Source organism: Lepisosteus platostomus, chromosome 1 (assembly GCF_059453375.1).
Source record: "Lepisosteus platostomus isolate fLepPlt1 chromosome 1, fLepPlt1.hap1, whole genome shotgun sequence".
Taxonomy (NCBI): Eukaryota; Metazoa; Chordata; class Actinopteri; order Semionotiformes; family Lepisosteidae; genus Lepisosteus; species Lepisosteus platostomus.
In genome coordinates this window covers 19,688,447-19,712,035 of record NC_142611.1, presented here as the reverse complement: position 1 = coordinate 19,712,035, position 23,589 = coordinate 19,688,447, and the positions used below count along the sequence as shown (strand labels likewise).

The following is a 23,589-nucleotide window of genomic DNA, read 5'->3' as shown; positions in this document are numbered from 1 at the left end:
TCTCTAGAAGTTCCCCTCGATTCAAATTTCTCATTTTTCCATTTCATCTGCTGAGTGGTGGAGCTGCTGGTATAGATAAACTGCCAGGCATCAGCTAGCTCTGTGCTGTATTTCAGTGGTAGATTAAGTGGGTCTCCGCCTTTACGTAAAGCACTTTGGGATTAAATCTGCTATATAAATGCAAATACAGTAGAGTCTCGTTATCCGACATTCCGTTTTATCCGCCAAACAACCTGCTATATACTGTTTGTGTGACAAGTGAGAAGGGGAAGGAAAGTAGTTCTTTCAATCAGAATCAGTCATAGCGAAGGGGTCAAGGCTCTCGAAGCGCCACTAGCTTACAGTACGTTGAACAACAACAGGATGCAACTGCTACTGATGTCATGTTACGAGATCTTGCCGCAAGGAAGAGAATTACATCAGGGAAACCAATTCCAATCACTCATTTTTTTAAATAATAACTAACAATAGTTCTATACCCTATTATTTTAGTATTACGGTAGATTTAACCAGATTTCATACTTATACTTCACTTCCATTAATCTATGATTTGTCTACTCAGTTTACGTATTATCAGATATTTTCGCTTCTCCGACATACTATCGGTCCCGTTTAGGTCAGATAATCAGGACTCTACTGTAATAATTATTAATACCTGATCCCATAAAGCTATTTGTCTGTGATTCCATCGTGAAGTTCCAGTTGAAAGCAGCATCTTCAGATTTCCCAGAAACAAGACCTTGCTGGCTTTGTGTGACTTGCAGTTAGCCTCCTACAACCAACAAACATGCAGGAAAATCACATTATTTTGCCTGGTTTGCTGCCACTGTGTTTCCTGTAATACCAACAAAGGTTACATTCCACAAATTACAACCAATAGGTGCCACATATACAAACAACAACTTCTTCATACAATTTAGCATTCAGAAGACATCAAGGTCAACCTTTTGAGCCATCAAAATAATTTAATTTTATGAGAATGCATCTCACTTAATATTTGCTGGATGAATTATACAATATTATGACAAAAGGAGCTCACTTTGATACTGGTGAAATTTTCTTTTTCCAATATTATCACTCCACTAATATGAAATCTACCATCTACCAGTACTTGGAGTGACCAGCATAGATAGCTTGGATTAGATAGGACAGATCCTGCTATTTGTTTGTAGGTACTATATTTCTTTTTGTATGAAGTACAAGTAATTTTGACCTGGATTTGAAAAACAACATGGGAGGATTTAAGACAAATATCTGTTTTCCCATGATAGAATTAGATATAATTAGGGTTCATGTGTCAAACTGAGTGCTACGGTCACAGACGTTAATGCTTCATGCATTGTTTTGTTAAAATATGCTTTAAGACTATTGTGGAAGTCCCAGGTCTAATAGGCAAGACACTGGATGACCTGAAGTGAATAAGCCTGAATAAGGGAGACGGTGGAAAAAAAATATTTGAGACTCAAACAACCCAGTGTTCGGGAGAAAGCTTGGATATCACAGGGAAACGTGTTAGGCAGATCATCCTTTCCGAATGGAAATATTTGTGAGAGCTGATACAGACCCTGTACTTTTAATAGCCTTGAAGGGTAGGAAAAACCTTTTAATATGAGCTATAGCTCAGTGATATTCACTCCTGAACTTTAAATGCCACAATACTGCCGGTTTTAAAGATAATCTAAAAACATTAATGGATGGAGATCTAGAAGCAGTGCCAATTTAGACAGATTGAATCAATGGCTTTTTTTCCATATACAACTCAACTGAAATGAAGTACAGAAGACCCTATTGCTCTCCTGTACCACCATCATTAACACATCCTCTTTTCTAATATGAACTCACATAAAAACATACACACACTGTCTAAACAAGTCTGCATACCTGCAAGAGGGATCCTGTGTGGGGGTCAATGACTCTGGTCTTTTTGTCCTTGCAGGATGTAGCCAGCAGGCTGCCATCTGTATTGAAAGACATGGAGAGGACCACGTCGCTATGGACACTGATGGTCTTCACTGGGTTCTTGATCACCTGCTCTGGACAGTCCAGGTTCCACATCATTATCTGCAAAGCAACACACAGGACCATGGTCACAGTTATTTTCTCTCTGTGTAGCAAACTGAGCAGACTGATCAATGCAGATCATTTATTACCATCTTCCAGTGTGAAGAATAACTGATGACCATGGCAATAACAATAACTAAGGTATACCGTTAATAACATATATTAAACTGATCTAGGTGAAGGTCAGGAGTGTCTTCTAAGTCTTTGGCAAATTAAAATGGAAATCAACCTTTAGAAAAATTAGCTCTGTTCATACATTGATATGTAAAATCTGTGTCTAAGTACTCTACATACAGTACTCCTTTTTATTGTATATTGATAGTTGTGCTGCTATAAATACAATGCATATAAGTATAACATTTGCTATTTACTACAGTTCTTACTACGTCTTTACATTTCTGATCTCACATTATTAAACCATTTTTGTTAAAGTACTGATGCAGTACTCGAAGTTATAATATAGAATCAGATATCTTTCGTCATATTTCTTTAATTCACCACTTTACTTATACTGTAAGTAGGATATAGGAATTAGCATGATCTTATAAAAAATGAAAATGCTAAGCTGACACCTGTTGTTATTCTACACCATTAAAACTCCAGAATTAAAAACCAAATCACAGAATTGTTTTTGCTAATGAGAAGCTCAGTATCTATTTCAGCTTGGTAAAACAGAGGAATGTACCTGAGCGAGGTCAATCACACATGAAGAGTGAACTGAAATGTTTTGTACAGATAAGCATTTAGTAAGTATAAATGCTAAAAACAGGCAGTCTTAAATAACAAGAATTTTATTTTACTGCCAGGCCTGACAAGGCCCTGTTAAAATTCTCCTAGAACAAATAATGAGGCCATGTTTGTGATGCTATGGATTGGAGTTATTAGTCTCAGAAACATAAAAAGTAATTCTTACCTTATAGTCATATGCAGTACTGAAGAGCACATTGTTAGCAGTGGGGTGCCACTCAATAAGCCCCACTCTCCGGGAGTGACCCTGAAGCTCTTTCCTGGGAACGGTGATATTTTTCAACACCCCATGCTTTGGAATGTCCCAGATTTTAACCTGTGAACCCAAAGACACAACCAGTTAATATCTTACATTCATAAATTACATACAAGTTACAAGGTGCATTGTCTTTGGCTTCCTTGTAAAACTGTTACTTTGTGAAAGTTACCTGTAAAATTCTAAAGGTGCAAAATCGGGACGACAATGACAAGTAATCAAAAGAGAAATTAAAAAAAGTTTCCACTGAAGAAAATATTCCATGTGATTTTAATAGGAGTAAGAAAAAAGCTTTGGAAGGCATTGCGTGACACATCTTTGTGAGCTGGGTGATGATATAATGTTTGGAAAAGGGAACGATCTTTTATTTTTAAGGTTCCAGCTATGACAGGCAGCTGAAATAAAAGGGCTTCTATGCATTGCAGAAATCACTTAAATACTATTTCTATGGGTATGCTTGCAGTTTTCCAGGCAACAAAAATGTATATCAGAAACAAATTGCCATGTAATTTGCAATTTGTCCCGGAAGGGTATGACCTATATTTAATAGTTACAAACCACTCATTGAGATTATGAAATGAATTATTTATTTTACAAGTAAAAGATAGGGCATTCACTGGCTTTTGCTGAAGCATGAGAAAAAACAAAAACCTTGGATGACAATTCAGATTTCTAACTATAAGTTAACTTAATAGTTTCTGTGTTATGTCTCTAAGGCCAAGTGGATTGAACTGTTAAAGTTCTGTCTCACAATGCAAAGCTGATGAAACTTAAATTTATCTACACCTCACAGTCAGACTATCATACACAGCACCTGAGTGATGAGACCAGCTTAGTTTAACAAAAAAAAAAAATACAGAGGGTGTATGAAATGGCTTTTTTAATAGTGAAATGTAGCTTAGACTGGCATGGCAGGACAGTGGTAAGCATTGCTTCCTTGCAGAGCTGGGGTCCAGGGGTCAGTTCCTGGGGTGCTATATGCATGGAGTTTGTATGATTTCCCTGTGTTCATGTGGGTTTCCTCCAAGTGCTTCAGTTTCTATAAACATAGTGGCAGATTAATTGGCTTCTGGAGACAACTGGTGAGAGTGTGTATGTGTTTGTGTCTTTGTGTGTCCTGTGACCCATCCAGGGTGTACCCTGCCTTGTGCCGATTGTTTTGTGGTTTAGGTTTCGGCTTCCCAGGGACCCTATATTGGATAAAGTCGTTAGAAAATGGATGGATATCCAGCTTAAGCCTTGACTTAGGTTTGTTCTAGGATACCAGATCTTCCCTTAGGGTGGGATTTACCATCACTGGTTCAGGAGAGCTGTAATCAGGCAGGTCTTGAATTTATCCATTAAATCATCAATCTAAAGAGTAAAGAGTTGGAGGCATTTGATCAAATTAAGTAAATTAACTGATTCCATTAAGTTGGTAATGGCCAAATAGTGTCCTTGGGAGCTTCAGGATGTTGGTATTTTAATCTCAAATTATCCTCTACTATTTAAGTGAAATAATTACCTGCTTAAGCTGTTAAAAAGACATTTTATCAAGAGTCTGGAAACTACTAACTGAAAAGGTGACCCATGAGCTCCACAGTGTAGCACACGGTTTTACAGTTCAGAACGGACAGCTAATAAAGAGTATGTGTCAGGTCAGTTTGAATTGCTTTTAAACATTTCAGAACAGAATACTTAACTGCTTCTGAGTTACTGATTTTAGGACTATTCTGCTTGACAGAAAGAGAATCGATTAATTAGCAGAAAGCCTCTTTTGGTTAAGGACTGTGGTTACCCAGAAGCTATCCTGGAATGCACAGTGCGCAAGCAGGGCTATATAATAATAATTAATAAATATTCCTTACACTTATATAGCACTTTTCTGAACACTCCACTCAAAGCGCTTTACAGGTAATGGGGACTCCCCTCCACTACCACCAGTGTGTAGCCCCACCTGGATGATGCGACGGCAGCCATAGTGCACCAGTAAGCTCACCACACATCAGCTATCGGTGGGGAGGAGGACAGAGTAATTAAGCCAATTCATAGAGGGGGATGATTAGGAGGGCATTACTGGTAAAGGCCAATGGGAAATTGCTGGATGCTGGGGTAACATCCCTACTCTTTTCGAGAAACATCCTGGGATTTTTAATGACCACAGAGAGTCAGGACCTCGGTTTTAGGTCTCTTCCAAAGGAGGACACCTTTTTATAATATAGTGTCCCCATCTCTATACTGGGGCATAAGGACGCACACAGACTGCAGGGTGACCACCCCTACTGGCCCCTCTAACATCTCTTCCAGCAGCAACCTTACTTTATCCCCGGAGGTCCCCCATTCAGGTACTGACCACACCTGCTGAGCTTCAGTGGGTTGCCAGTTAAGAGTTGGACAGGAATCTTATCATGGACAGAAAGCCAGTCCATCACCAGACTTGCATACAATGAAAATTCTGAGACAAGAAGTAGCCAGTATATTTTTGGAAGGTGGGGAAAACATGGAGCCTTTAGCAAAAATCAATAAGAATATGAGGGTACGGATGTTGTGAGACCCGCCTTGCACCAGATCGCCTCTGTTCGTGGCCTGAGGGGATAGGTTTCTACACCAACATCGTCCGACCCCCCTGAGCCTGGGCTAACCTCCATGTTGCCCTTTTTACCACTACGCTTAGGGTCTTATCTGCTCTCCTTCTCATTCCATGGCTTGCCCTTCCGACATCCATGACAGTGCCTCTTCATGTTGAAATGAACTCAGAACCCAGGAGCTGCAAGGCAGCAGTGCTAAGCTGCACACCACCTGCATATCTATGGAGCACAGCTGCCAAGAAGGAGGAGTCATATGAAAAAAAGAACAAATCTGTGGAGGGGGGGAGGGGGGATATCTATTTCTAACAGCATGGAAAACAGCATATCTTACTGTGGTATCCTCTGAGCAGGAAGCTATGCAGTAATCATCGAAGGGATTCCACTTGACATCCAACACATTTCCCTTGTGACCAGACACGCGTGGGTGGAGAGGGTCGACTTTTCCTGTCTAAGAAGAAAAAAGGAAAGAGAACGTGAGACAACTGATAATATGAAGCAAAGCATGAAAGCTCCATTTTATGCTTTGTGGTCCTCTTCAATGATAAACTATTTCATAACATAATGTTTGTGTATTACTATAAAATCAGTATTAAAGCAATTAACAGAAGAAAAACATATTATTTTTGTAATGCAGAAAGAGGCTGAAGCTGGTATTTGAAGTTGACTATAATGTAGCCAACGTTACATATATTTATAATGTTTTATAAAGAACAGTATAACAGTATAACAGCAGACAGGGCAAATACATGACATCATTCAAATCACAATAGGAAAGGTCTGATTACAAAATGTGTCAGTGTAAATTTGATGGAAAATTCCAAAAAGGTTATATCAAAAGACCTACTGTAGCTGCAATTTAATTTGCACATAGACTTTCCTTCATCTGAAGAAATAAAAATAATAATTATCAGGATATTTCTGGTTGGAATGTTTAGACTGAAATGCTATTTAAAGAAATAATTCCAACGCATGTGGCAAACTTAAATGCTACCCATATAAACCATTCCTACTGTATAACGCAGTTATACAAATTATATACAAAAAGTTGTACAAAAAAGTACAAATGAAAGGAGGCCACTCAGCCTAAATTATTTTATTTTTAGATGAAATTAATTTGTGGATTTTACTTTGTCATTTTTGTTTGAAAGAAGCAATAATATGGGCTTCGGCATCATGGCTGGGCAGCTTGTTCCAGTATCCCACAACCCTTTCCATAGAGAAGTGCACTCTGTTCTCAGTTTAAAACGCACTACCCTGTAGTTTCCATTTGTGTCCTCTTATTTGTGAAGATTCAAAGAAAATGTGGTTTCACAACCCGTTGCAAGCAGAATTAATTTTTCTTTGCGTTGCACTTAATAATAAAGCTGTGTTTTTTAAATCCATTCCATTTTCCATTTTCCATCCAATTTCTAACTGCTTCAACTATTTCAGGGATGTTGGGGAGCTGGGGCCTCTCTTTGCAGGCCACAGGCACAAGGCAAGTAACACCCTGGATGGGATGCCAGTTCATTAAAGGACACACACATACATCAGGGCAAATTTTCCCAAAAGCTCTCTTTCAAATTACTGTCAAACTGCAAGATCTACTGTACATAAATATAATTCTGAAAACGGCATTACCTTTTTTGGTTTAAATGGAAATTTTATGAAAGATGAGATGCAGAAGAAACAGCTCTCAGGAATTCCAACTTGCAATACTGCAAGAACAGTGTCTAAGATACTGACATTGTGAAAGAGGCCACTGGAAGAAAGTTACGGTTGAAAGCTACATCTTGGTAGCTTCATGAAACATTAATAACCCTGCCTTGTTCTACACAGTCTGTGCCAACAAACATTCTTTGATTGTGTTTGGGATAGACATATTGCAGGCATAATTTCAAAAGGAGAGTGACAGTATTACAATGTTTCGGACACAGCCAAGACACAACATTTTGGCTGTGGAGCCATGGAGCCTGAAGAATCCAAATACATACAGCTTTTGAATACGTTTTAAGGGTCAGGTATGTGTTTAGCCTCAGAAACTCATTCTTTTATTTTATTTTTTTTGCTTTTTAAACACTTTGCAAGCATTGTCATGACTGGATCCAAAAGTTTTCTTGAAAAAAGGTACCATATGGAGGTCAATAACAGGATTATTGTGTATGCCCACCCCCACACAACCTTAATGAGCAGAGATAAACACATTCCATAATACTTTACAAGGTATGTATAAAAGATCCAGCTGTCATAAGAAACCACTTGTCCTTTAATGCCCAGCTCAATATCATAGATTAGTCACAGCTTACTTAAAAGCTTCAGGTGAGATCTTTATCAGGGTGATGCAATTAAGACCAGAGACAGCTTTATGATTAAAAGCTTCAGAATACTAGGAGTGGGAGAGTAATAAATGTCCTCTTGCCGACATAACCTAGTTGATAATGTAGGTGTTGTCTGACAGGAGTTATCATAAAAAGGCACAATAACTGAGTCATCTCAGGTATTCATTTTTCTTGTGCTTTTTCGTCAAGGGATGAGACATTATGACATTGCTAAGCAGGTATGCAACTCTCATGCAAACTGAGGGAAAGAGAAATAACATTTTTTTTAATGTGGGACAGACAGATCTCTTGGTGTACCACACACAGGTGGTTTACTTAATACGTCAGTCATAGCCTGAAAAAAAAAAACACTTGATGTTGTATCTGCGGTCAGACTAGACTGAATCTGACCCAAACCACTTAGCACGTGTACTGATGGTAAATTCTATAGGTTTTACCCAGCCTTTGGCTAAAAAATGCATGCTGAGTTTCAAAATAAAGTCACCATTCTATTCATGCATTTATGTTCTTAGAGAAATGAAGTACACAGATGTTGAATATTGAGCAAAGATGTTTGGGGTCATTTTAAACTACCTGATCATTCATGACTGACTGTGATACAGTCAAGTAGCTTTGACTGCCGTGTAACAATTAAATCACCTCATTAGCGAAAGCTCTGACTGAGTAAAAGAGATGAGATTATTTAACCTGCTGATTGTCATGCTGGTTGAAAATCAAGAAAAAGCACAGAACTAAACCAACATGCCCCACTTGACAAGACAACAACATCAGAAAGTGCAGTGCAAACATGCAGAACAATATACTAATTGGAGACCAATCAATGGGGAGGTCCAATTGTAATGATCTGTGCAAAAAACATTTCTTCCAGGCATGGACAGTCCTCGTAATAGACAGCTGGTGTATCTACAGGTTTTCTAGTTCTCTTCAAAGCACCAGCATCTGAAGTGCTGGGATAAGTTTTTTAATTGGTTTAATTGTATGTATTAATGAGATGATTTAAGCTAATGTTTCCATGATATTAAAATCCTGCCAACAAACCAGCCTTCCACAAAGAGGACAGTCCATTCCCTGGTTGAATTCCTACAGAACTGCATTTCTGTAGCACAATGTGAGATCATCTCCTGAGATCCCACTGGCTCCCCTTCCTACAAGCTCACCCTGACATAACAACATTTCAGCAGGACAGCACTTCATGCTCCTCATGTAATAACAACTTTCTTGCAAGATGATAATGTGACAGCTATGCAGTGGATATCCTACTTGCCACATGTCAGCCCCACTGAACAGTTTTGGATAACAAAAGATTGGATAGCTGGGATAATGTGGGATTTAGGGCTCAGAGACCAGGGAACAGGCAAATGCTTTACTTGATGCCAAGAGAGGAATGGGACATAGACCCTTACAACAGTTTTTCCAATCTGGTGCAATGCATTCACATCACAGACATATAGTATGTATTGCTTCCAGTAGTGGCCACACATGTTACTAGCCTGAGGCTTTCACAGAAGGCTGACTTCCTGTTGACAAATGATAACTAGTGTAATTAATTTACCTATCACATATGGTCAATTCAGCTTTTCCTCCTGCCCTTCCCCTTTGAAAGTTGACATTGAAACATATCAGAATTTAATTCTTTTGACATGTAAATAACATTGCAGGAATGCAAATAATGGCTCATAACAAGACATAATTCAGTTCAGTGCTAAAAGCAGAATTCTAGATAGAGAGAAGTAATGTGAAAATCATGGATGACAACAAAAAGGACTTGCAAACTGATAAAGACTTTTTGCACATGCAGTAACAGTGGTCTTGGTCTGTTTGCAAAATTTTATTTTACAATATAGTTTTTATGCTGATTTATCATGTTGAGTAGTGTTGCGTAGTAAACGTAGTTGCGTAGTAAACTGTGACACAGCAGAGCCTATATCTGGAAGCATCTGTCTTGATACAGTGCAGAAAATCACAGTGAAGGCTTGATTACCCCAATGAACCACTGGAAAAATTGCAAAAATAGCAATTCTCCATAGCAAAAATGCATCAGGGTAACCTTCCAGCTAAGGCCCTGAGAGAGATTCCAGTTAGTCCCCAGAAAAGCCTGGAAAAAACTTAATTACATATGGCTTCCCCAATTCCCCCCATGCATATTCTTGAATATTTACTTAATATGAGCACTGACTGCCATTATTATAATCTCATTTTTAATGGCATTTTAAAATGGGGTGCATTCTTGAAAAGAATGGACTGAGGTTTTATCTCCTCCATCAGAAGACTGTGGGAACCCCATCTTTACAGGACGTTCGTGGTCTAATCTCAATTTGTGCTGAGCTGTTGGAACTCTGCATGGTATAGGATTCAATCAATTATTTTTGTTACCTAATGAACTAGCATTTTCTTCTATTTTCATTGCCAACTTTAATGTCAGGACTTATCTAATTAAACATATGCCATTGTCATGTACACTGTGATTCGTCAAACTGAACAAGTAACGGAGCTCAATGAATCAAGTATAATGTACATTGTAAATGTTCTTCAAAGGACATAGAAGCAAGGCAATGCAAACACAAAGCTGCTGTGTTTTCTTGTCATACTGGAGGACATTGTACCCTCAGTGCTTGGTTTATTCTTGATAAAGGGCTTGTTTGTGTCTGTGGTGATCCAGTACAGTATTCTTCAGAACAGGCTGTATCCAAAAAGCCTTTTTGTAAATCTAGATTTCTGGGGGTGTACATCAATGTCTTACAATACTGATGTTTTTATTTGCATATTTATAAACTATGAGAAGATAGGCTCAGTGAACTGAAGTGATGACATATGCTATGAGTTAATTCTTTCAGAAACTTGAATTTTGAGAAGTATTTTGGATCCAAACTAATTTGGCTGCTTAATTATTGAAGAAGTATATTATTGCACAGGAAAAATTACAAGCATAGATTGTTTTTAAGAAAGAGACAATTATGGACTATGTGCTATATACAATGTATAATTATACAATATGTTTTTTTCCATTCCTGCAGTGTTATGACTATGAGTGAGAGGTTGCTTTTAAGATATAATTACCCTGTCATAAATCAATTCCTCATTCCTGAGCTCAGTTGTATTAGTTGCACAGTAACCTTGTAAAGAGGATTGGACCACCCAATGAAGGGTAACATAATGAAGAACACTCAGCGATTTGTGACCTTTATGCTCATCTGGAGATAAGCTGAAACTTAAACAGTAATATCTAGTTTGATCTTTGTGAGAGCATAATTATAGGAGTAATTCAGCAAAAATATTGCACCTCGGCCATGATAAAATAGGGACAGTTTTCTAAAGCCTGTTTTTCTTACATGGTGAAGAGATATGACAAGGAAAGCTCCTCCTCCAGCGCACTCTGTGATGACAGCAATGAACTTGGGGTTGACTGCACAGAAGTGGTTGTCATGGACACTCCTGGTGATTGGCACCCCATCGTAGCAGTTCTCTTTGGTGGCAGGCTTACCAAACACATGGCGAAATTTGGAGCTTCGGTACTGAGGGCGCCATGTCATCTGAAAGAAAAGACAGACATCAGCTGGTTTTCTGAGAATCCGAGTGGGTACCATTGGTATAAATCAATACACATGCTGCAAAGGACCACAGATCACAGTTGCTTGTAGCTGCATTTAGCACTGGTGTGTTTGCCTTAAAAGTTGCAAATTAGAGCATGCAGTTCTGCAAAAGTAACACAAGACTTAAAAACACCGGGGACTGTTGTAAACATTTAAAAATATGACAGAACATTCACATTGCATTTTCTTAATGTATTAGAAACTGTGCCATCAAAGTGACCAAGCAAAGTAAATCTGATGTCTTGGAAATAATAATACTAATACTTTTAAGTATATTCCTGCTAACAAACCCCAAAAAACATTGATGGGTCATTATTCTCTGAATTTGTGACACCAGCATTTTTTGTCATTGAGTAGATCGAAAGAAGAAAGCAGAGGTCAGTAAAGTTAGAGAATTTTTAGTCAGGTACATTATGAACCTGACCATATCGTAAGATGGGAAAGTCAAGAAAATCACATTGACTGTAATAACTCAAGATGTCCTGAACTGAAGGAACCTTGGGAGAAGTCAATACGTCCACTTTTCAGGCCCGATGTGACAGTTAATCTATTTATCTTTAAGGGTTGAAATGCTCTGATCACATCTATTGGTGTAGTGTGAATGAGGCCAGCAGAGTGAGAATATGAGCCTAGGGTCATTCCTGATGACAGAACACGACATAATATTAACCTGCTCCACCAACCAGCCCTTTTGTGAGAGTACCCACGTCATCTGAAGGACTTTGGCACAGCAAATGGAAATTTCCCAACCTCAGACAACAAACAGGACTGTGGGTGGTGTCTTTCTTGTGCCATTAATAATTATTGATGGCAGTTTTCCAATAAATCTGACAGAAGTTAACATAGGTAATCTCTGAAAAAAGAAGCCTTATTGGAAATGATGGGGAAACCTGCAGAGGACTGTACTGACTGTCTTGTGCGTGACAAGCGTTTTTGTAAAGGACAACAGTATTTCCTATATCTAGTACTATAGGGCACACACCAACAACTCTGTTCTGTATCCCATCACTCCCTGAGGTACTGGAGGCCACCCTCTGTCCTTGAAGATAGAAATACTTTCTGGTTTCTCTTCCAACCTGGGCTCCTTATTTACTTGACTGAACCAATTATTTCTTAAAAAGAAAAATTAAAGATATTTTACTCATTTCAAAGAAAGCAGGACTACAAAACAATCAGGGTTGCCCACTGCTGTCAGAGACAATAAATTTATAATCTACATGACCTAATGCTGCATTTAAAAGAATCAAATGCACAAATACTGAAAATTGCTGTGAATGAATAATTGTGCAACACGCTCATACAACCCACACTCCCTGATTCTGAGCACAGGGAACTGGCATCTAGTCCTTCCACAGCCCAACAGCCATTTTCAAAACATGTTTTAGAACCTGAAATGAATTACAACCTGTGCTTAGTTGCAGACACTGTCACCGGGTCTCTGCAACTAATGTAGGATTGGCCATAACTGCTCTACACAACATACTGAAAGCTAGTGCAGTCTGTGGAACTGTAGGTGTACACGCCCTATCTCCAATCTGCACACTGTGCTGTGTTACACAAGCTCAGACAGGCACCCTGCCTGTAGGAGAATAGCCAACTACAGAAACCCTGAGCCAAATTGCTCAAACCATCTGGAGAACGCCCACATCAACCTTGAACTGCACACTTCAATCCACTCAAGTAGCAAAAAAGCAAGAGAGAAGGTGAAAAACGACAGACTATGACCTTGCAATTACCTTTAACATTACCTTCTTTGAGAAAAAAAAAACTTTCAATGCAAGAGGTGAAGTATACGTTTTCTCTTTGATTCATAAATCTTTTCATAAGCAATAATTTTGGCTTACAAATAACATCTCATTTCCTTACAATTGGTAGGATCCTAGAAGGCCCAGATTTTATAATCATGAGTTTCCAGTACCCAAAATACTTCTGAATTTTCTACGTAAACACAATTTTATACAGAACATTGTCCTTCCTCTGCTTGGGGAATGTTGTTGACTTCCTCCTGAGTGGACTACTCATTTAAAATATAAGTCATTATCCTTTCATTGTCTAGAAGCCTCCCATTATTATCCCACATGCATTTAACTTAATCATTTACTGCACTTTTGCTGTCATAAATCTAAAAGCTTTTATTATTTATTTATTAATGCTTTGATTGCAACATTCTTTTTTTCCCTCTCTTTGGCCTCTCCAATTTCGTTAACAAGGTCCACTTATTTTTTTTAAATTTTGATAATAAAATTATTTGTTTTATTTTTCCATACATCGTTCTTAATTGATTTGTGAAACCGTTTAGGATATCGTTTTTTTAATTTACTTACTCTTTGGATAAATTTGGTCTCCACATTAAGGTGAATCTCTTAAACTGTTGGCATACAGTCTTCACTTATTCCACATCTATTCTGCCCCCATTCTATTTCTCTTACGCTCTGTCTCATTCCCTACAAGAAAGTGTGCTTTGTTTTGATTTTAACTTAAAAATGTCAGTTTCCACAAACTGTACACTTCAAACATCGCCATACTGTGATTACAGTTCCCTCATGGCTCTCTTTGTGCTGTTTGGATCACAGTCTTAATTGTTTGAAAAACAGGATCAATATAAAGCAGTCATTATCAATGAAGATAGCACACCTAAAGAAGGCTCCACAGCCGAAACATTGTGTTTCTTCTCTTTTCAGCATTGAATAAACCTTTACCTGTTCCTTCGCAGCCTACACATGCTGATGCAGCTACAGTACCTATTCTAAAGTCATTATCAATGTCCGCCATTTCGGTTTCTTTATTCATTTCGTTGTTCTATAATCTTCCCCCATAAAAAAAACTGTTGTTCTTTTGCATTGAAATTCTTGATTTTGTTATAGAATGTTGAATTCTTGTTTATATCTGAATTTTTGCATGAAAAGTTTGGGCACCCATGGTCAAATTGCATGTTTCATAGAATCTCTAAGTGAAAAAAAGTTAACACACCCTCTGCTGGGTACAAACGTAGTACACAGTTACTCTTTATTTGCTGAATTTAACAGTTATAAAATATAAAACAGTGAATGTGGCATACAACTGTATACAGGGCTTCACCTCCCCTCACCTAACTCTCCCATCTCTCTGGAACATCATACAGTATATCCACCAATCTTGTATCCATTCCCATCAATTTCAGACAGCCATGTTTCTGTGATTATCAAAACATCCTGCTCATATGTACCTTCTATCTAATACTCTTCTACACAAATGTTCTTAACACAAATTTCTTAACACAAATGTTCAGAAACATTTTTCTAATTAATCAGTGTGCATTTTTATTTATGTAGTGCCTTTTGATGGTAGGTACTAGCCAAAAGTACCTACTAGTACTTTTTTAGCAGCTACTGTATATCAGCCTACAGCTCACAACTGGAAACCCACTGAAGCTAAGCAGGTGTGAGCCTGGTCAGTACCTGGATAGGAGAAAAACCTAGAAATTTGCTGCTGGAAGTGGTGTTAGTGGGGCCAGTAGGGGGTACTCACCCTATGTCCTGTGTGGGTCCCAGTATAGTGACGGGGACACTATGCTATAAAAAGGCACCATCTTTCAAATGAGATGTAAAACCGGGGTCCTGACTCTCTGTGGTCATTAAAAATCCCAGGGCATTTCTTGAAAAGAGTAGGGATGTTACTTCCTATTGGCCTTTACTAGTCTCTTAATAATAGGCCTCCTAATAATACCCATCATTGAACTGACTTTATCACTCTGTTCTCTTCCCCACTGACAGCTGGTGTGTGGTGGGTGTACTGGCACACAGTGGCTGCCATCGCATCATCCAGGTGGGTTCTACACATTGGTAGTGGTGGACAGGAGCCCCTATTAACTGTGAAGCACTTTGAGTGGAGTGTGCGGAAAAGCACTATATAAGTGTATGGAATGATGATGATGATTATTATTATTAGGCTACATATGGGGATATGAATGTGCAATTCTAGAATACAATAAAACAAATAAGTCAAGCGGAATGAATGATGTTGTGTGAGTAAATCCATTCTAAAGTACTGTAGGCCGCATGTCTAAGCAGACACAGCTGTTCTAATCCTTTTTCAAAACCATCACCTTATTTGTATTGTTTACGAGCCTGTGACAAACCCTCTGAACAATATGGTTATCCTGCTATATAAACAAATACACATATTTCATTAAGAACTGGAACTCCCTAGAAGGAATCAATGTTTTGAATAGGCCAAATGAACATGGTGAAAATCTGATTGAATCTTTTGTTAGCACATCATTAAAATGTAAAGTCTTTCACACACCTGAGTGCCTCACAAGGCTGAGGTGAACCTTGCTTCAGCAGCATGAAGTAGGACGACTGTAACATTGTCTGGGTGGGATGCTTATTTCAAATATTGGTTTAGGGGGCAAATTTTGGGCAGCACAGTGGAAAGCATTTCTGCATGGCAGCGCTGGGGTCCTGTGTTCAGTACTAGCCCTGGGGTCTTATATGTGTGGAGTTTGCATGTTCTCCCCAAGTTTGTGTGGGTTTCTTCCCACAGTCCAAAAGTATACTGGTAGGCAACTTGGCTTCTGGGAAAATTGGCGTTGGTGTGTGCATGTGCATATCTGTGTGTGCTCTACAATGGACTGGTGTCCTGTCCAGGGTGTACCCCACCTTGCTGGGATAGGCTCTGGCTCCCCTGTGACCCCATAGTGGATGAAGCAGTTAGAAACTGCTGGATGGATGGATAGTCAAACTTTCCCAAAGCAACATGCTGAAAGAAGACATTTTGTCATGAACAGAGACAGATATCTTAATGTATATGCCCTAAACAGGTTAATAATAGCAATGATGGTGATGATGATATGATGTAGCTCCCACCGGGAGTATGTGACCGCAGCCAAAATACTCCAGTTCACTCACCACACATCATCTCTCAGTCGGGCGGAGAACAGAGAGATACACGCCAGGCTCACAACTGTACATACCGTTTTGAACAAAGTGCAAGCCTCGCATTTGAATATGTTGACACTTATTCACAATAAAATCAATCAGTGTTATATGTCAGATAAATAAATCCCTGTGCAACATAACATGCTATATGCTATTGGAATCTTACATGATTACTTGTTCCAAACAAGTCTGAGAAATCCACGAAGGCAGTTCCTCAATTACTTCAACACTTCTATCAAGTGTATATGATAAAAATGAAATGTTTACTTATCTAATTGGCAATTAGCTCTGCAATTTCTTAATTTGTTTGTACAAATAGCACAGTTACAAATACAATGGTATACCAAATTTCAACCACAATCTCCATTTCAATTAAACTTTAAAGCAATTAATTGTACATTTATACATATATTTTATTTGATTGTACCACAGAATGTTCTTTAGTTTTAGGTACACTGTCTAATTGAAGAGCCTACTTCTCATATACTACAGTACATACAAACTAATGCCTTCAGCATGCCAGAACCAAGGCAAACAGAGCACAAAACCTTTCAAATGCACACTGCATGAAAATCTGAAAAGAAAACTATAAATGAATGAATCCCGATCTTCAATAAAAAGAAACCCTCTCAGTTCAGAATGGCACTTTTACAGTACATCCTCCAAAATCCCCCATGGACAGATATGAGTTTCTAAAAAAAGATATCAACCTTGTTCACTACCCGAAACCACAGGATTAGGTTACATACGTAAAAGCAATAAACTTGAAGGGCACATCACTTTGAATATCGATAAATGGAAAGCAAAACATATTTTGACATACAAGGCCTGTTTTTGATCAAAGTGGACACAGGAGTCTACATGTGTCTATATGGCATAGGCCAAATAAGTAGAATCAGTTTTAAACTGACCAAATACAGTTTATGGCTAATACCACCTCTTTATTTAAACTTAAAACCAACACATTTATATTATATTATATTTATATAACACTGCATGTTTATATTATATTATATTAATATAATCACTGTGGTTCGCTGGAGTCCCAAAGCTTTAGAAATGGCTTTATAATCTTTTCCAGACTGATACATTTCAATTACTCTGTTTCTCATTTGTTCCTGAATTTGTTTGGATTGCAGCATGATGTCTAGCTTTTGAGGATCTTTTGGTCTACTTCACTTTGTCAGGCAGGTCCTATTTAAGTGATTTCTTGATTGAGAACAGGTGTGGCAGTAATCAGGCCTGGGTGTGGCTAGACAAATTGAACTCAGCTTTCCAAAGATGTGATAAACCACAGTTGATTTATGTTTTAACAGGGGGGGCAATCACTTTTTCACACAGGGCCATGTAGGTTTGGATTTTTTTTCCCCTTAATAATAAAAACCTTCATTTAAAAACTGCATTTTGTGTTTACTTGTGTTATCTTTGTCTAATATTTCAATTTGTTTGATGATCTGAAACATTTCAGTGTGACAAACTTGCAAAAAAATAAGAAATCAGGAAGGGGGCAAACACTTTTTCACACCACTGTACATGCTATGCTTTTATTTAGAAGGGCACAGTGGCATAGTGGTCAGCATTGATGTCTCTCAGCACTGGGGCTCTGGGTTCAGTTGCTGAGGTGCTATCTGCACGGAGTTTGTATGTTCTGCCCATGTGTGTTTGTGTGGGTTTGCTCCAGGTGCTCTGGTTTCTTCCCAAAGTTCAAAGACAAACTAGCAGGTTAACTGGCTTCTGGGAAAACTGTGTCTGGTGTGAATGTGCACATGCATGTGTGACTTACTGGCGACCCATCCAGAGTGTATCCTGCCTTGTGCCCCTTGCTCTGCCTCCCTCGCAAATGCTGAATTGCATAAAGTGGTTAGAAAATGGATGGATGGATGAATATTTTTAAATAATTCCTTTAATATCATAACCTTTCCTGTTTAACCCTCTTCGTCACAAAGGTCAATACAATCTAAATTGCACAAGACACACCTTTTCATATGTGTGTTGTGTCATAGGAAAATACTGTAAAAGTGCTACTGAAACTTTCCAGAGAAACCAAAGGTCTACAAACATTTTATCCAGTATCCTTATTGTTCACCCTCGTAATAACATGTGATAAATAAAATGTTGTGTTTGGTTGATGTAACTACTCAGAAATTCAAAATCATTTCAAGACCATTTCAAGGAATACAAAACAACATCCATCATTCACCTCCCTCAGGTCTAAGAAGACCCATTCTTGTGACGATAAAGGTCAACATAGCATTTTATCAGAACCCTGTTCCCTTATGACGAATTAATGAAATGTTAGCACTTTTTCTATGTCAATTCATCAGCTAAACATATGGACTACATGAAAGAAAATAAGTAATTGTGTCAAATATCTTTGAAGACAAAGAGAAAAGTTTATATTGCATATTTAATGCTACATCAGTGAGGGTATTATGAAGATACTTTCAAAGAAGTGGTCAAGTTTTCTTCATAACTTATTCTTCTTCGTGTGCTTTCTAGACTCTCCTCAAGAATAAAGATCAATATACTACCATTGTTTGATGCATTCATCACATGCAGTTAAAATTTAATGCAAAACAGCAAACAAGTGCAAAGTGCTTTCTGCCTGTTCATATCGATTAAATGAAACGTTTTTTCCTGTTCAAACATTCATGAAGCCTCAGCAGAGAACACTGTGCATGCTGAATGACCTTGGTTCCGTATATCACTGTTAGTGTCATTACCCAATTTACAGGAGCTCTCCCAAGATTCCTCTTCAGACATTTGCTCTCATATATACCCTTCATGCAAGAATATCCAGAGACACATTATTTTTTCTTGTACTACAGCAATCTCTGAGCTAACATTCCTCTGACACTTCTTATTAACAATCTACAGAATTATTACACACACACACACACATGCAGGTTTTCTATTTGACTCCAATCAAGAAATAATAAATTCTCCTCAGAAGCAAAATCAGGCCGAAATTCAGGTTTTATGAAAAGTAATACTGTGTGGTTCTCATCTACTAAAGTTCTTGTTTCTGTCAGTTTGGAATGTACTATCTATTACTATCAACTAGATGATTAACTACAAAAAAGGGTCTTGGTACGACTGACATTGAGCAAGATCTTAAGCAACAGAAAAAAGACATTTGGAATGGTTATATGTTGCAACCTGACCCAACTTCAGTGTGAATCTTAATAGCCTGGAATGTTCTGGTTTAGCACTTCGAAATACTGGCAAGAATTGATCAGTAGTGGCAGTAGTGGTAAATAGTAATAGCCTTAATAGGTTATAATCATTACTTACCACCAGGGAATGTTTTAACTGACCGCTCCATGTTAAAAAATACTGTTCCTTTTTTGTAAACAATACCCTGCTCAATCCTAGTTTTAAATGTACATACTAACTGCTCAAAACTACACAGCCACCATTGAACTACATAACAAACCTATGTTTTAGTAATTAGCCACTGTAATGTGGCAACAAAAATTTAAGATAAATAAAAATAAACATTTTAATTTCAGCTTACAATAGGTCAAATACTGTGCAGGCCTAAATGTTAGACCAATGTCCTTTGATAATGCCAGGAATTAAATTTATCACTCTGAAGAACAGAAGCCATCCTTCCTGTGCAAAAGACACTGTGCAGGCTAAATGTCACATGGTCAATCCAACTCAAATTAATCTTTCACTCAAAAAAACTGAGAAAAATCAGTGCATTTGAGGGTCTCCAAATGAACTTCAAGGCACAATGATTGGGATGGCTCGGTGTTGTACTTTATTCTGAATAGCAGAAAGTGAACCTCAGATAAAAATCAACAAATGTGTGGATATTTTAGGAACTAAACAAGACTGGTCGGTACAGCAGTGTGACATTCGCAATGGTTCTGTGCAGAAAAACAACACAAATTCCTCTTCCACATCCAGCAGTTGCCCGCACTTTCTCTCTCTGCCTTCCGAGTTATTTCCCTGCTCCCTGATTAGCACGGCCACTGTAATGAAAAGGGCAATAAAACCGTCGGAGAGCCTGTAAAGTCGTCTCCAGCCTGTCATTCCCCACACTGCTGACACAGAACCTTTAGTGTTCGTTATAACAGAAACACAAGACCACACTGAGATGTGGAAACTGGGTAGTGGGTACTTGGGCAAGCAGAAGCTCTTTCACTCGCTAGATTTGTCTCAAAGATCTAATCCGTTCCCTGACTAATTTCAAAGCTGCGCTTAACAGCTTTCGGCTCAGTTTCATCCTGTTCTGCTCCTCCATACAAGACTCAGTCATCAAGGATCACAGGCTGCAACATGAATAGTTATAATGCTGTTTGCGACCACTTGTGGATTCCTAGTCACCAATGACATACAGTAGTCCGAATTGAAAAGCCTAACTAGCCTTTACCAGCTGAACTAGTTTAATTATGAATGTCAAAGCACATGCTGAAACTAGAAAACTACTTTTTCAATTGTAACTGAATTCAAAATGAATCATATCTGTTGTATTTCCGGTATACATTTCACATGCATCTGTGTCTATGCCAATAAATTAATTTCGGGCAAATTAGGAAAAAGAACCAAATATTTCTTAATTGTAAATGATGTTATTGATAAGGAATAAAAACTTTCCATTAGCATAAACATTATCTGCCACCATGTAGCTTAATGTTCCAATTTACAACAGTCTGAAGGCCAATCTCTCGATGTAATAAGAGAAATCTGACCCAGTGATTTACATGCCTAATAAGAGATGAATGGAAAGCAGTTTTATAAGCCAAGGCCTGTACAACAGACACAAAATGGACAATAAACCAATCCAATCTTGATATGTGAAGGTGGATAATTGTAACCAGTGCAGTATGGTTCTGCTTCACAATTATGAACTTCATTAATGCACAGCATGGCACACTAAGTACTGATCTTATTTCAGTTTGATTGAATTACCTCCCCTCATTTGCTAACTTGCTTATGGTTTTTCTTACGATCAGACAAGTTCTCTTAAGTTATGCATTTTACATCTGTGCCTCTGCACTGAGAAATGTAATGATGTTTTATACCAAACAAGCCTTTTATATATTGACTTCTGCACTGTCTCTAGGTTCACAGTGAAAGGCTTCAATGGACTGGGCTCTTCACAACAGGTCATAAAGCAGTACATTTAGAAAATTAACACATTGGACATCAGGCCAAGAGACCTTTCTAGTCATTTATGTAATGTCTTGCATAGTTTACTCTCAGGACAAGTCATCCTGAAAGTATTTTATGTAAGACATTAAATTAACGAACTGGATGAGCACAGTACATGCAGTGGCATAGTGATGAAACAGTTAGGACTGCAGTCTCACAGCCTTTTGTATCCTGGGTTAAATCCAGGCAGCAGCACTGTTTGTGTGGGGTATGCATAGTCTTCCTCACATCTGCATTTGTTTTCTCTGAGTGGTTCAATTTCTTCTAACCTCCCAGTGGTATGTTGGCCATGTATGTGTTTGTATGTGTGTGTGCCCTGTGGATAACCAGGCTTCCCAATCATGGTGTAATCACCCTTTACACCCTGTGCTTCCGGAATAGTCTCTAGCTTGTATCAATCCTTACCAGTGAATTGCAGGAAAATAAACAGGTGCATGGATGTGCTCTTCAGCCCAACCGTCACTATTCTGAACCTCCGTCATGTTAACATCTAACTCTTATTGACCTATAGGTAAAGAATGATTGGAAGAGTGCAGATTGAGAACATGAGAAAAGAAGAGAGAGGAGATCATTCAGACAACTAGCCCATTTGATTGTTAGACCTGGCTAAAGGTCTGATCAAGCCTTTTCTTGAAGGAAGGCAGGGCATGTCTGGGTTTCTTGTTCCAAACGCCCACAACCTTTTGTGCAGTGTCTTTCTTTTGCGTGACAGGGTAAATAACACATGGCTTTACTTTAACAGGCTTTGATTTTTCATTTTAGAAATAACCTCTATAGTAGGTATTGTTTCCAGTACTACAGCCTGTGTAATTAGATTAAAAAATGTTGATACATATGGGTGTGCATGGTTGTGTGTTCTTTTACATATTGCAACTATAGTGTGAAAGATGCCTAAGCTAACCTGTAATTAATACAAAAATGGGTTTAGTTCTGTCATTCAATAATATTAGCTTATGGATTGAAATTGCATCATCATCTTCTGGACCTATTCTCTATTGATTTTATAATTGAAATTAGTACAACATAAACCAAACTGAAGCTTTTTTCTCTTAAATGCCAAGCAGGTATTGCTTTAAATATGTGTATAAAACCTGAGTTGCAGCTCTTGCAGTATAAGAGCTCCTTCACAATTTCTGGTGTTTACACCCAGCCTGCAATTCTAAGAGGGCTCAGCTGAGCCTGTGATGGTGACGTTATCCCCTAGACACACAGTTACAATTTCTCCCAGGGTGCAGGAGATGGTATCTAGTGTAGTGGAGCGTGCTGCTGTCCAGAAAGTAGTGCTTTGTAAGCTCGGAGCTCGTGAGTGACTGTGATCGAATCCCAGCAGGGGCAGAGCAGAGCTGCACCCATCACACAATCATCATCATATCTCTTCCTGACATTTGAAGTGCTTATTAAAGGGAAACTAATATCGTACGGCTTGTCCCTGCGTGACCGTAACTTTACAGTCATCTCAAGGGCACAATCCTCTGTGCAGTCTAGAGAAGGATGGATATTTTGCTGTGACTAAGACAAACACTTTTATCAATTGGAAACAAAGTTCTTCATCACCTTAACAAAGACAAAACAACCTTTGGACTTCTCTTCTCTTTGCAACTGAGCGACTTTCTGCCTCAACATTCCGAGTGAGAAAACTGCTAGGAAAGCAACATCCTGCGCCACATTTTAACAGCTTTAAATAGTGATACTAATGGAGTCAGGACCAAAGAACTTGGTAGACCGATGTTTTATCCATTTTTTGACAAATTTATGACGGAATGCATGTGTCTAACTACATTACAATATTCAGTATTGATTCAAATGGTCACCCATTCACTAGTGCATATCTTCAGCATTAAGGCGCAAGACAGATGCAAAGATCTGTGCTGAGGTTTCAGCCCACAGGTCAGTGAAGTGGATTGTCGGAGATAAAGAAAGACTTGTGAATACGGCTGACTTGTTGTGTATTTTCATTCCCACGTCAAT

General features: G+C 38.4%; 1 protein-coding gene across 3 annotated transcripts in view; it reads right to left on the bottom strand.

The window, feature by feature from the left end:
• The window catches only part of coro2aa (coronin 2Aa), a 75,763-nt gene that overhangs the window by 13,076 nt on the left and 39,098 nt on the right, over positions 1–23,589 (bottom strand). For all 3 annotated transcript variants that reach the window (XM_088626749.1, XM_088626758.1, XM_088626768.1), the window contains exons 2-6: positions 11,279–11,479; positions 5,963–6,079; positions 2,975–3,124; positions 1,882–2,061; positions 656–772 (exon numbers count right to left, since the gene is read on the bottom strand). In XM_088626749.1, coding sequence (XP_088482875.1) covers positions 656–772; positions 1,882–2,061; positions 2,975–3,124; positions 5,963–6,079; positions 11,279–11,479 — 765 coding nt within the window. The remainder of the gene's footprint in view (positions 1–655; positions 773–1,881; positions 2,062–2,974; positions 3,125–5,962; positions 6,080–11,278; positions 11,480–23,589) is intronic.